Source organism: Pipistrellus hanaki, assembly GCF_964339955.1.
Source record: "Pipistrellus hanaki genome assembly, chromosome: 2".
NCBI classification, from domain to species: Eukaryota; Metazoa; Chordata; class Mammalia; order Chiroptera; family Vespertilionidae; genus Pipistrellus; species Pipistrellus hanaki.
In genome coordinates, this window is record NC_140504.1 from 52,665,850 (window position 1) to 52,677,978 (window position 12,129).

Consider the following 12,129-nt stretch of genomic DNA (forward strand, 5'->3'; position numbering starts at 1 on the left):
GTCCCCTGGGGGCAGGAGCTGGGAGAGGAGTGAACAGCGGGAAGGTCCCCTGGGGGCAGGACCTGGGAGAGGAGTGACCAGCGGGAAGGTCCCCTGGGGGCAGGAGCTGGGAGAGGAGTGAACAGCGGGAAGGTCCCCAGGGGGCAGGGGCTGGGAGAGGAGCCGTGGCCGGGGAGCTGCAGGCTGGGCGGGGCTGGGACGATGGGCTTCCAGTCAGGGGGGCTCGCCCAGGCGCACCTCAGGCCCCGTGTGAGCAGGAGGCGAGGAGAGGGGGGCCGCACAGTGGGCGGAAGACAAAAGGCCAGAGGGGCCCCGGAGCCTGCCATGAGGTGCCAGGGCATCTGCCTCCTGCCCGCAGCCCTGAGCACGCGACCAAGGTGGCGCTGAAGGTGGTGACACCCATCATCATCTCAGTCTTCGTGCTGGCCCTGTACCTGCACGCCCAGCAGGTGGAGTCCACCGCCCGCCTCGACTTCCTCTGGAAACTGCAGGTGGGTGGCCCTGGGGCTAGGACTGTGGGGGTGGGCAGGGAGGCACCCAGGCCTCACAGCACTTTGTGAGCGAGCAGCCCATCACCGAGGCACAGCTGGATCTTTGTTCTGCCCTGACCATGTCCTGCTCAGGCCTTGTCCCAGCAAACCAGTACCCCACGCCCCAGCAGGTCTGCTCCCTGCCCTCGGGGGCCAGGAGGCAGAATCCCAGAGCTTATTCCCGCCAAACCCACCCTGGACAGTGCTGGGCTCTGATGGGCCCAGGAGATGTGCTCCTGACACAGATATGGAGAGCACTTAGAGTCGTGTGGACAGGCCACGTCTGTGGTGGGAGCAGAAGGAGGGTGGGTGAGAAGAGTGGCGGGAGAGGAATAGGGGCCTTAGTGTGGGAGCCTGGCCGGGGGCAGAAGGAAGACGGCTGAATGTGACCAGAACTGAGCCAGATTCCCAGGGGGGTGGAGGGTGAGGATGAATGGGAGGGGCATCAAAGACCATCGATAGGAAAATCTGCCAAGTGACCATGCCCTGGCCCTGGTGAAAGTGTCTCAGAAAGGGGCAGCAGTGGGTCCTGGGTGCTCAAAGGGGCTGAAACCCACCAGCATCCTGCCTCCAGGCTTCGTGCCCTGCACCCTGAAAAGGTCCAGGAGAGGGCGCCCCAGCGCACTCACAGTGCCAAAGCCTGGTGTGTGCAGGTGGCCTCAGTCCCGTTATTCCAGCCCAGCTCTTGCAGGACATGGCATAGCCCAGTCTCTGTCCCCCCTGGCCTGGCCCCTATGTCCAGATCACTTCTCCAGCTCATCTGCAGCTGGTTAGGCCTCCTCCATCCTCATTAACCTTGAGATTGAAGTCTTCTGGCCGCGGCAGGAGGCCCTGGAATTTCACTGGGTGCTATGGGGTGTCTGGCTCCCTGCTGCTGGGTGTTTTGCATGAGGTCTGGCTGAGGTCTCCAGTGAGGACACCCTGAAGTTGGGGGAACACATTTTCCATGGGAATGGCCCTCAGAAGCCCTGGGCGGGGAGGGACCTCAGGGATGAGGCTGCACTGGCTCTTCCGTGCTGCAGAGAGGGCGTGGGGCCTCCGCAGGCCCCTGGTCTGAGGCCTGCACACATGCCCAGTCCCCATTCCCCCGGCAGCCCTGGGCTGCCCCTGGCCCCGCAGCAGTGCGAGGGTTTGGGGAGGTTTGGCGACCAGGCTGTTCTCAGTCACGCCTCAGCGCGTCTGCAGCCCCAGAGACACGTGTCATTAGTGTTTCTCTCCACACATGGCTGCAGACACAGGTTGATTCCACTTATCTCTTCTCCCCGGCCTCCTCCGGCCCCACAGCTCTGCTCCCCCACCATTTTTACCTTTTTGAGGGGAGGAATTTTTAAAAAATAATTTAAAACCTACAGAAAAGTTACAAGAACAGCATAGAGAGCTCCACAGTCCCTTCGCCGGATTTCCTAACCATTTTTTCTGCATTTGCTCAATCGCCCCGCCCCCACCCTTTTGACATGATGCCCCATCACCCCCAAATTTTCCAATGTCTGCCTTCAAAAAGCAAAGACACTCCATCGTCACCCCCACTCAGGAAATCAACACTGGCACAGCTTCATTCCACCCACAAAGCCCATTTACATTTTGCCAGGGGTCCCAGTTCTTTTAATTATTGTTTCGAATTCTCACCTGAGGGATCTATGGTCATGGTGGGCGGGGAGGTGCTGACAGGGAAGCGGGGAGGCCTGGGGTCCATAGCTTCCCTGAACCCCTGCACCAGGAACACCCTTACCCGCAAGGCCCCCTCCTGGAGAACCGCTGGTCTCAGTTCTCGGGGGACAGCCCACTCTGTCCTCCTCCCACAGCACTGCCCCTGAGCCTTCCTGCCCGGCCCGAGGCCGACCCTAAAAGCATCTGCTGTTTTGGCAGGTGCACAGCCTGACTTGGGCCGAGGCCCCAGGTGGCAGAAGCACCTGGCCAGGGCCTGGGGGTTTGGCCTCTGATCCCATCCATCACCATGTCCCCTCGATCCCCGTCCCCAGCCTACACTCCCACTCGGCCTGTCCCTCTGGGCAGCTGCTCTCTGGGAAGGGCACCCACTGGCTGGGCTGGAGTGAGTGCCACTGAGTCTCAGGATGTGGTCGATGTTCAACCATTGAGCCACACTAGCCGGGCTCACACTCTCTTTTCTAAGCCCTCCCATTGCTCGGCCCACCCTCTGACCGTCCCCTGTCGCAGGCCACAGAGGAGAAGGAGGAGATGGAGGAGCTGCAGGCCTACAACCGGCGGCTGCTGCACAACATCCTGCCCAAGGACGTGGCCGCCCACTTCCTGGCCCGGGAGCGGCGCAACGACGAGCTCTACTACCAGTCGTGCGAGTGCGTGGCTGTCATGTTCGCCTCCATCGCCAACTTCTCCGAGTTCTACGTGGAGCTGGAGGCCAACAACGAGGGCGTCGAGTGCCTGCGGCTGCTCAACGAGATCATCGCCGACTTCGACGAGGTGCGGGGCCAGCCGAGGGCACTCGGGGCCCCGGCGGGGGGCAGTTAGGAGACCTGGTGCCTCCTCTTGCCTCACCAGATATGACGGGTGACATCAGGAGCCCCGGCTGTGGTGTCCCAGGCTCCTTGCGTACATTCCCTCCCTGTCATCATGTTACAGATGAGGAAACAGGCCCATGGACATTGTGCCTTGTCTAAGGCCACTGCCAGGAAGTGGCAGGGCCGGTGTCAGCCTAGGGTGTTTGAATTAGGATCTGAGCTGCCCACTGGGGGCCCTGCCTAGCTGACTTGACAATTATTCCCATCTTCCACCCTTCCTCTCGTGCCACTGAGGGCTGGACAGGGCCCAGGCTGGGACCCAGCCTTTGAGAGTCTCAGGAAGGAGCAATTCCCAGGAGGAGGCAGGACAAGATGCGAGGCCCTGAACATCGGCGGCACAAACAAAGCCATTTCGTTGTTAGTGTACCACGCCCTCGTTGAGCTAGGACAGTGGTCAGCAAACTGCAGCTCTCAAGCCACATGCGGTTCTTTGGCCCCTTGAGTGTGGCTCTTCCACAAAATACCCCAGCCTTGGTGAGTCTATTTTGAAGAAGTGGCGTTAGAAGAAGTTTAAGTTTAAAAAATTTGTCTCTCAAATTTCAATCTTTGTACTGTTGACTAGTGAGTTTGCTGACCACTGAGCTAGGACGTGCCAGGCACTGGGGATACTGTGCCCATTAGGGCAGCCTCGGCCCTGGGAGCTCACCATGCAGTGAGTGTGAGGGACAATCCCAGTGACACCCAGGGCCTGAGCACGGAGCTCGGGAAGGAGAGGGATTAGGGAGCCGGGGCCAGCAGTGTGGGAGGCAGCCCACGGGCTCCTGGGCAGGGAGGTGACTGGATTCAGCCGAGATGGGCACAGTCCTCTGCAGCAGCAAGCGCTGGAGGAGGCCTGGCTCTGCCAGGGAGCACCGGGGCCTTGCCCTGGGCTGGAGCTAGGGACAGGCCCTCTGTGCAAATTGGGGAGACCCAAGGGACCTCGCTGCTGCACTTCCCTGTGACCTCAGTGCCCTGGACTTGGGGGTGACCCGGTTTGGCCTTCTTCAGATCATCAGCGAGGACCGGTTTAAGCAGCTGGAAAAGATTAAGACCATCGGCAGCACCTACATGGCCGCCTCCGGCCTGAACGACTCCACCTACGACAAGGCGGGCAAGACGCACATCAAAGCTCTGGCCGACTTCGCCATGAAGCTGATGGACCAGATGAAGTACATCAACGAGCACTCCTTCAACAACTTCCAGATGAAGATCGGTGAGCTGCCTGGGAGGGCTGAGGGCGCAGAGTCTGCATCAGTGACCCCGTCCAAGCAGAGGCTGACATCATAGTGCATCCCTGCCTTGGGGGGTGGGGCGGGACCCATCACCCAGAGCACACGCCCCCTGGAGCCTAGGGGTGCCCTCTCTGCGTGCTGCTGCGCGGGTGGCATGCCCAGGACACCTCTTTCTGAGTGCCCAGGGTGGGCCTGCCCGGAAGGGGTGCTGTGTGTTGGGGCACAGGGCTTTCTGGTGGCCGCCTCAGACGGGCTTATCAGCAGCGTTTTATTAAAAGCGTTCCAAATTCACTCAGCACGAATGAAAAGCAGTGAGATGAAGTGCTTACCCGTTTTAAATACAAAGTGAACATAGTACAAGTCGTTTGGTTTGCAAATTTATAAAAATATTGAACCTAACAGTCCTACAAATCTGTGAGCAAAACGAATGCAGTGAAATATTTTAAAAGCTAACCAAGAAAGGAGCCGTGCAAATGACAAGGAAATGATTGTTTCAACGTCGTAAGAAACAAAACCGGTCAGCAGGGTTATTGCCGAGTTCCCGGCGGTCCCTGAGTGAGCACCGCCTCCTGGGGGCCGGGAGAGCTTTCCTAAGCCGCGTCAGTGGGCAGAGGAACAGGGAGCATGTCAAGTCTCCCTGGATCCTCTGCCAACCGCCTCGGCCCTCGGCGGGTGGCTCCGAGGGGCTGGCAGATGCTGGGTGGTGCCCCAGGGTGGGAGCTGGCTCAGAAGAGACGGGGTTCTGAGCAGAGGCCCTGGTCCCTGTCACAGTCAGGACCATGTTCTCCCTGTGCAGAAACTCTGTGAACCAAACCCTGTATAATTTTTTCGGTCCTTAATGTGGTTGTTTTATTACCCCAACCTTGTGCTCTGACAAGTTTCAGCTCTGCAGAAGAGTTGAAAGAATAGTACAGTGAAAGCTCACGCACGTGGACTCAGGCAGGCAGGCCTCACCTACTGTAGCTGCGAGGTGATTTCAGGTTACGACTCTGAACGTGTTGCTCCATAAAGTTCAAGGTGCTTCTGCAGCTCGTTTTGTTCTTAGCGTATATCTTACCGAGGACGTCCTGGCAGCCAGTGTGCGTGGTTTCGGCTGAAGGGATTTTGCTTTGCTGAGTGTTGCTGCCCTCCTCTTCCTCCTTCTTTTTTTAATTTCAGTTGCAGTTCACACTCAGTATTAGTTTGTACTGGTTTCAGGTGTACAGCATACTGGCTAGGCAACCATAAACTTTACAAAGTGGTCCCCCGATATTTTAAACATACACAGTGATTACAATATTATTGACTAGTCTAGAGGCCCAGTGCATGAAATTCATGCATGGTGGGGAGGGGGTCCCTCAACCCGGCCTGCACCCTCTCTAATCCAGGATCCCTTGGGAGATGTCTGACTGCCAGTTTAGGCCCGATCCCGGACATCCCTCTCGAAATCTGGGACTGCTGGCTCCTAACTACTCGCCTGCCTGCCTGCCTGCCTAATTGCCCCAACCACCTCTGCCTGCTGGCCTGATGCCCCTAACCACTCCCCTGCTGGCCAGATCACCCCTAACCACTTCTGCCTGCCAGCCTGATCGCCCCCGAACTGCTCCCCCCTGCTGACCTGATGGCCCCTAACCACCTCTGTCTCGGCCCCTGCTACCATGGCTTTGTCCAGAAGGACGTCCGGAAGATGTTGGTCTAATTAGCATATTACCCTGTTACTAGTATAAACTCCCTATGCTGTACTTTGCATTCCCATGACTATTTTGTAACTACCCCCCCTGCACTTCTCAATTCAGCCACTTTTGCCACCCAGCCCCCCACTTCCTCCTGCTGCCGTTCCCCTTTTGAGGGTGGTGGGGTGAAGGGTGGTTTCTGAAAGAGCAGACCTTTCTATTTTTCAGACTTCTAATGCGTTATCAGCTCCCTGGTATGTCTCAAGCCATAAATGATTCAGATTTCAATTTTTTTTTTTTTTTTTTTTTTTAAAGAACACTAATTCACCAACATAAATACTGGTATCTCAGTCCTCAAAATTCACACATAAAACCAAAATACTGGATTGCTGACCATCAATATTGTGATTATTGTTGGCCTTGGAGACATTTTGTGGGGACTGGGCTTTGTCTGAACCAGTGGCCGTGGTATCCGGGGGCCCTGCACCCAGGGACTTGGCCGGGTCTCACTTTGCACTGGCTGCTAGAAGGCCCAGCGGGGGGTCTGCCTCACCTGCTGTGCATCCTGCATTTCTGTGTTACCTTCACCCCTGGTTTCATGAAATGGCTATTCTTATTGTCCTCGCACCCCATCTTTTCCACCTACATTGGTTTGTATTTTTGTAAGCTGCCTACCCTCCTTCCTCTGGCCGAGACTGGAGACTGGGTGACAGGTAGACAACTAGCTGGAAACCTCGGGTGGCAAAGAAATGGGCAGGTTCTGGTATGCTGAGTCTAAACTGAAGGTGAAAACTTAAATGCCACTGAGAGAGGGACGACTAGGGAAAGGCAGTTAGGTGATGCACGAGGTCACTAGAAGCCTGGCAGAGGGCGTCCTGGTGATGGCCACGCAGGAGCTGAGCGTTGCCTGGGTGGCGAGGACACAGGTGCCGCGCATGTGTGAACAGGTTCCTGTAACCTTCCGTTATGGCATTTGATAGGAGCAGAGGGTTAAGCGGGGCCTTGGGGCTGGAGGACCCTGGGTATGTTCAGACCGAGAGTCCAAGGGAGAAGCCGGGCACGCAGAGAGGAATGGGGGTGAGGGCCAGCGCTGCTCTGATCCTGACGAGCGTGCTGGCTTCTGTCCCCTGCAGGGCTCAATATCGGCCCCGTGGTGGCTGGGGTGATCGGGGCCCGCAAGCCTCAGTACGACATCTGGGGCAATACCGTGAACGTGGCCAGCCGCATGGACAGCACCGGCGTGCCAGACCGCATCCAGGTGAGTGCAGGAGCGTCCACCGCCCGCCACCCCGACATCGGGGCCTCTGCCTGTGCTCAGTGGTCTGTGGGGCAGGCCGCCCACCGTTCCCAGTCAGAATTTCACTTGAGAGGGATTGGGTGGTTGGCACTGATGTCTGTGAAGCTTGGAGAACACCATGGGGGTTCAGGCTCTCAGCACCTTGGACAGATCCCCAGCCCTGTGCGGAGCCCTCTGCTGCCCCCGAAGGAATGAGAGGGCATAGCAGGGAGTGCTTATGCCACAACCCAGGCACACAGAGGGACAGGAAGATGACCCAGGGAGCTGGGACTTGCGCAGTGAAGCCGCAGCACTCAGGGCCTGGTCCATCCCTGGGACGGTGCCTCCATCAGCCCCGCAGCCCCGAGCTTGGCCAGAGAGCCAGCCTTTTCCTTCTCCCACAGCCTTAGTAAGCCGCGGCTTGTGGTTCCCAGGCCAGCCTCTCTTCCTCTGCTGTTCTTTGTTTTCTCAGGGCTTCCTGATTCATTCTGCTTCAATCTGACAGCAGAGAAGCCTGGACTGGGCTTAGTCCTGCACCCCACCTCCCCATAGCCCAGTTCTCTGTGAGCTGTGGACAGGCCCCTTCGCTTCCCGGGCCTCCGATGTCCCAAATGCTAATGGTGCTTGTATTGTGGTCTTCTGCTCACGCTGACACCACTCAGAAGCCCCTCACTTCTCTCTCGTGTGGGGACTCTGAACACAGGGGTCGGCTCTGAGCATGGCCCTGCCAGGCCCACCCAGCCTGGCTGGCTTGTGGTGCTGTCTGAGGGGCCTGGTCAATGGCCTCTCCCTCCATCCCTGTGCCAAGGGAGAAGGGACAGCAGATGGGAGCTGGGGGTCGTGAGGGGAGATGAGAAGAGAGGACTGTGTGTTTGCAGAGCTCCTAACCTCACCCACGACAGGTATGAAGGACGCTGTAAGCAACCACACAATAACCCGGCACCTCTCCTCAATAGGGTCTCACTGCGGATGAAAGCACTTAGTGCCACAGCAGGGTCATTGCCCCGCAGCCCACCCAGAGGTTTCTGGCCCCTTCCTCCCTGGCCTGGTGGCTGGGCTGGGCCGGGACACTTGTCGGGGAGCTGCCGTGGCTGGTGGAGGAGTGCTGGCCACTCTCAGAAATGGCTCTTGGATCGCCTTGTGAGGCATTTGTCCTCTGCTGCCCCGTCACCCCTCTCCTTCCCCTCCCCCAGCCCCTCCCCCTGCACAAGTGCAGTGCGATCACCTGAGCCGCCTGTGAGTCCTCCTCTTTGTTCCCAAAGCTGAAGGAGAGACGGAAGGTACGGAATCCGGCCCTGCCCAGCCCTAGCTGTGTAACCTCAGGCAGTGGCTCAGATGTTTTAAGCCTGAGATCATAGTACTTCCGTCACAGAGTAGGTGAGGTAAGCGTCCTCACGCTCTCTGTGGGCCACCTGACCTGCTTCCGCTCTGCGTGGAGGGAGGTCTTGGAAAACGACCTGCCCCTGCTGGCACAGCACGGAGAGGCACTTTCCTGGGCGAGCAGCGTCCGTCCCCGAGAGCCCGGGACGGGGAGCCGACCCCCACCCCCACCACCGACCTTCTGTCCAAGGCAGCTCTGCCCGAGGGCAGACGCATGGCTCGGGCCGTGGATGGCCTGTCCTCCCTCCTCCTCTTCCTCCTCAGGTCACCACGGACATGTACCAGGTGCTGGCTGCCAACACGTACCAGCTGGAGTGCCGGGGCGTGGTCAAGGTCAAGGGCAAAGGCGAGATGACGACCTACTTCCTCAACGGAGGGCCCCCGCTCAGTTAGCAGCTGCCAGCCCGCGATGCCAGGCAGCTGGCCTCCGGAGAAACGGGATGACGGCTTCCTTGTGTGCCGGGCGGGCGGGCCGGTGGGAGCCCGCGCCCCCGCCCGGGTGGCCGCGCCCGTGAGATTTCCCACGTTGATTCCAAAGGCAGCTTCTGCCTCCGTGGGCGGGCGGCGGCCTCTGGCCCAGGCCGGGTGCCTGCGTCCTGCGAGCACCACACTGACCAAAGACGACTCCCTCTGCAGAAGGCGCCGCGGGGCGCCACCTGGATCTTGAGTTTTCTGACGGGTGCTGCTGCTGCTGCTGCTGCTGCTGCGAGGGTGGATCAGCGCATGGCCGCCCAGCGCCGAGGGCAGGGCTGAGGGAGAGGCCGGGGTGGGAAGGCGAGCGGCTCTGGCTGGAGGGAGCGGAGGGGTCTGCTTTTCTATACGAGCCTTTAAACTTTAGGCAGACCGGGCCCCTGCCCCACGGAGGCGGCCGCCAGGCAGGAGTGCTGCTGGCTTTGGAAGGACTGTGGCCTTCTCCGCGGTCCCCCCTCCGCCCACAGACACACACGGACAGTGCCCCGCTGAGGGGAGGAGGACTAACGGCGAGGGGGAGGCCAGAGCACTCGCAGCCAGGAGCGGCGGTTCTGAGAAAAGGAAAGTATTTATTAAATAAAACAAAACCTGTTTTCTGCGCCCTTCTTTAGCCTCTGCTAGTTGTCCGACGTGTGAGAGACCCGCAGGCCACCGGGGATGCTGCTGGGGAGGGGGTCCGGGGTCCCGACGTGTCTTTTTGTATTTTTTATTTTGTATTCTTGAAAACCTTGGAGATCTAACAAATATACCAAATTCTATATTTTGTAAATTCTCTATATTAGAACACAGCTGTGCTGCACAGCGGGGCGTGCGTGTGCTCATTTGTAAGTACGTCGCAGTGTGCACGGTGTGTGTGTGCGCGCGCGCCTGTGTGTCTGTGCTGTGGGACTGGTCACACGCAGGACGCCTGTTTTCCTCACTCGGATTTGGCAGTTTTGGGTTTTCCCAGGTCCAACCAGAGCAGGGAGCATGTCCTTTTGGGGTACCTACCGTATGTTCATTCCGATTAAGTAGGAAGATGCATGAACTCATCGTCCCATCTCTCTCTAACACACAAACACACACACACATCACTGCCCCTGGGAGAAACGCAAATGGAATAAGTAGGAGACAAAAGGCTGCCCGCCCCTCTCAGGCTGAGCTGGAGCAGCCTGCGGGAGGGGACAGCATGGCCACCCGCCCACTCGCTCCCTGAGACTTGGGCCCCTCGCTGCCTGCGGGGCCTGGTGCTCAGCCAGGTGGGGGCAAGGAAGCCTGCCTGCCTTTGGATTGGCCGAGGTGCCTCTCCCGAAGATGGTCCTCAGACTTCGGGTATAATGTGGAGCCCGTAGGTTCAGGGAAAGGGGGTGGCATTGCCCTCCACCTGCAAAGCAGACAAAGGAAAGGGTAGAGCCAGTTTCAGAGTCCACACGGCAAAGCTAGCAGAAATTTTGGTTTGTTGGGGGGGGGTGGTTTTTTTTTTTTTTTTTTTTGGGGGGGGGACCAGTTCATTATACGAAGAAAAAATTTCTATTTTTATACCCTATGAAGGAGGCATTTGGAAAGTGATACACTATCGGAGACGTTTTCAAACAGAAGCCTTGGGGCCTGCGCCCAGATCTTTTCATTGCTTCTCAGGGCAGAACTGTTCTCACCTCCAACACAAGCTGGAAGGAGGTGGGGTGGCACTGTGTGCCAGCTGCTGGGACATGACTCTGACGCCCACCTGCTCACCTCTGGCTGGACCCTGGCACTAGCCTCCACCACACCCATTGCCCACCCGTCCGAACACAGTTCTGAGAAGCAAGGCCATGGGCCCAAAACTGCCAGCCTGAGTCTGTCGCACCTTTGCTGTTCCGCCCTGAGTTCCGCATCGGCCTCTTGCCCTCGCTGGGCTGGCTTTCTGCACATCTTGTTTTCCAGTCCCCTCCCCCATCACCTGCCGGGGGTGCTGGTTTTTCATTTTGCTTCCAACCTAACGTGTGTGTGTGTGTGTGTGTGTGTGTGTGTGTGTGTTCAGAGTCCCTCCCATGTTCCACTGTTGTCATGACCCCCACCGGCCTCGTGGGGGCCCACCCCCCCCCCCCCGCCCCTCCCCAGCAGTGACTGGTGACCATGTGCAGTGCTGGCTTTTTATTCCCTCTAAGGAGTGTGCACTCTTTTTACTCCTGCTCTTGCAAAAACGGATACAATTATGATTTCCCATGGAAACTGAAAAGTCTATTTGAGTAATTTAACTATTAAACACTTTCACTGGTGATGTGTCCGGGTCTGATTTGCTGCTTGGGCTGGGGCCTAGTCCTCATCTAAAGAACCGTGCACTCCGCCCTGGGCTGGGGCTGGAGAGGGAGCCGAGGGCGGCAGGAACCTACTCGGGGAGGGAAACAGCAGGGGGCTGAGGGGAGGGCGTCCGCGGAGACTCAAGGCCTATGGCAGTCTGGCCGGCCGGAGAACACTACTGCTCCCTTTGGAGCAGGAGCCAGCTCCCTGGACTGAGGGGCAGGCGCCTGGCGGCAGGAGGCTGAATAAAGAAAGGAGTGAAGAGGACAGAGTGAGGATGGGGTCAGGAAAGATCCAGGGTCTAGGGAAGGTTGTTTAAAACATGAGCCAAACATGTCTCTGTGCTAAGGGAGAGGAAGTTGAAATAGGAGAGAACGCAGAGCACTGAAACCTCCAGAGGCGGCGGGAGGGAGGAGATGCAGGCGGGAGGGGACTGCTTTGACCTGGACAGCTGACAGGTAGCTACCACGTACTGAGCACTGTGTGCCAGACACCAGGATAAGCACCATCCAGACCTCTCGGTTCATTCAAAGCAAAGGAAGCCTGCCTGCTGAGCCCATGCAAGAAATTCCCAGCATGCCCAGCACTTCCCCACCCTCCCCGCTGAGGAAGGGAAAGGGCCTTACAGCAGGTCCCGCCCCCTGCACCATCACTGCAGGATTCAGGGAGAGACCAGAGGGGTTTGGGCTGATTAGGGTGAACCCAGTGGGGATGGAGTGGGGAAAAAGACATCACGGGTTCGTTGCAACAGTGGCCACGTGGGGACGGGGATGTGGCAGTCTCGGGCAGGGGTGGCCTCCTGCTCCAGAGATT

General features: G+C 58.4%; 1 protein-coding gene across 1 annotated transcript in view; it reads left to right on the plus strand.

Moving 5' to 3' along the window:
- ADCY5 (adenylate cyclase 5) overlaps positions 1 to 11,294 on the plus strand; it is a 143,411-nt gene extending 132,117 nt beyond the window's left edge. Inside the window, exons 14-18 of the mRNA XM_084870286.1 lie at positions 359 to 491; positions 2,706 to 2,969; positions 4,055 to 4,259; positions 7,064 to 7,188; positions 8,851 to 11,294. Coding sequence (XP_084726412.1) covers positions 359 to 491; positions 2,706 to 2,969; positions 4,055 to 4,259; positions 7,064 to 7,188; positions 8,851 to 8,979 — 856 coding nt within the window. The 3' untranslated portion in view covers positions 8,980 to 11,294. The remainder of the gene's footprint in view (positions 1 to 358; positions 492 to 2,705; positions 2,970 to 4,054; positions 4,260 to 7,063; positions 7,189 to 8,850) is intronic.
- Positions 11,295 to 12,129: the final 835 nt, after the last annotated feature.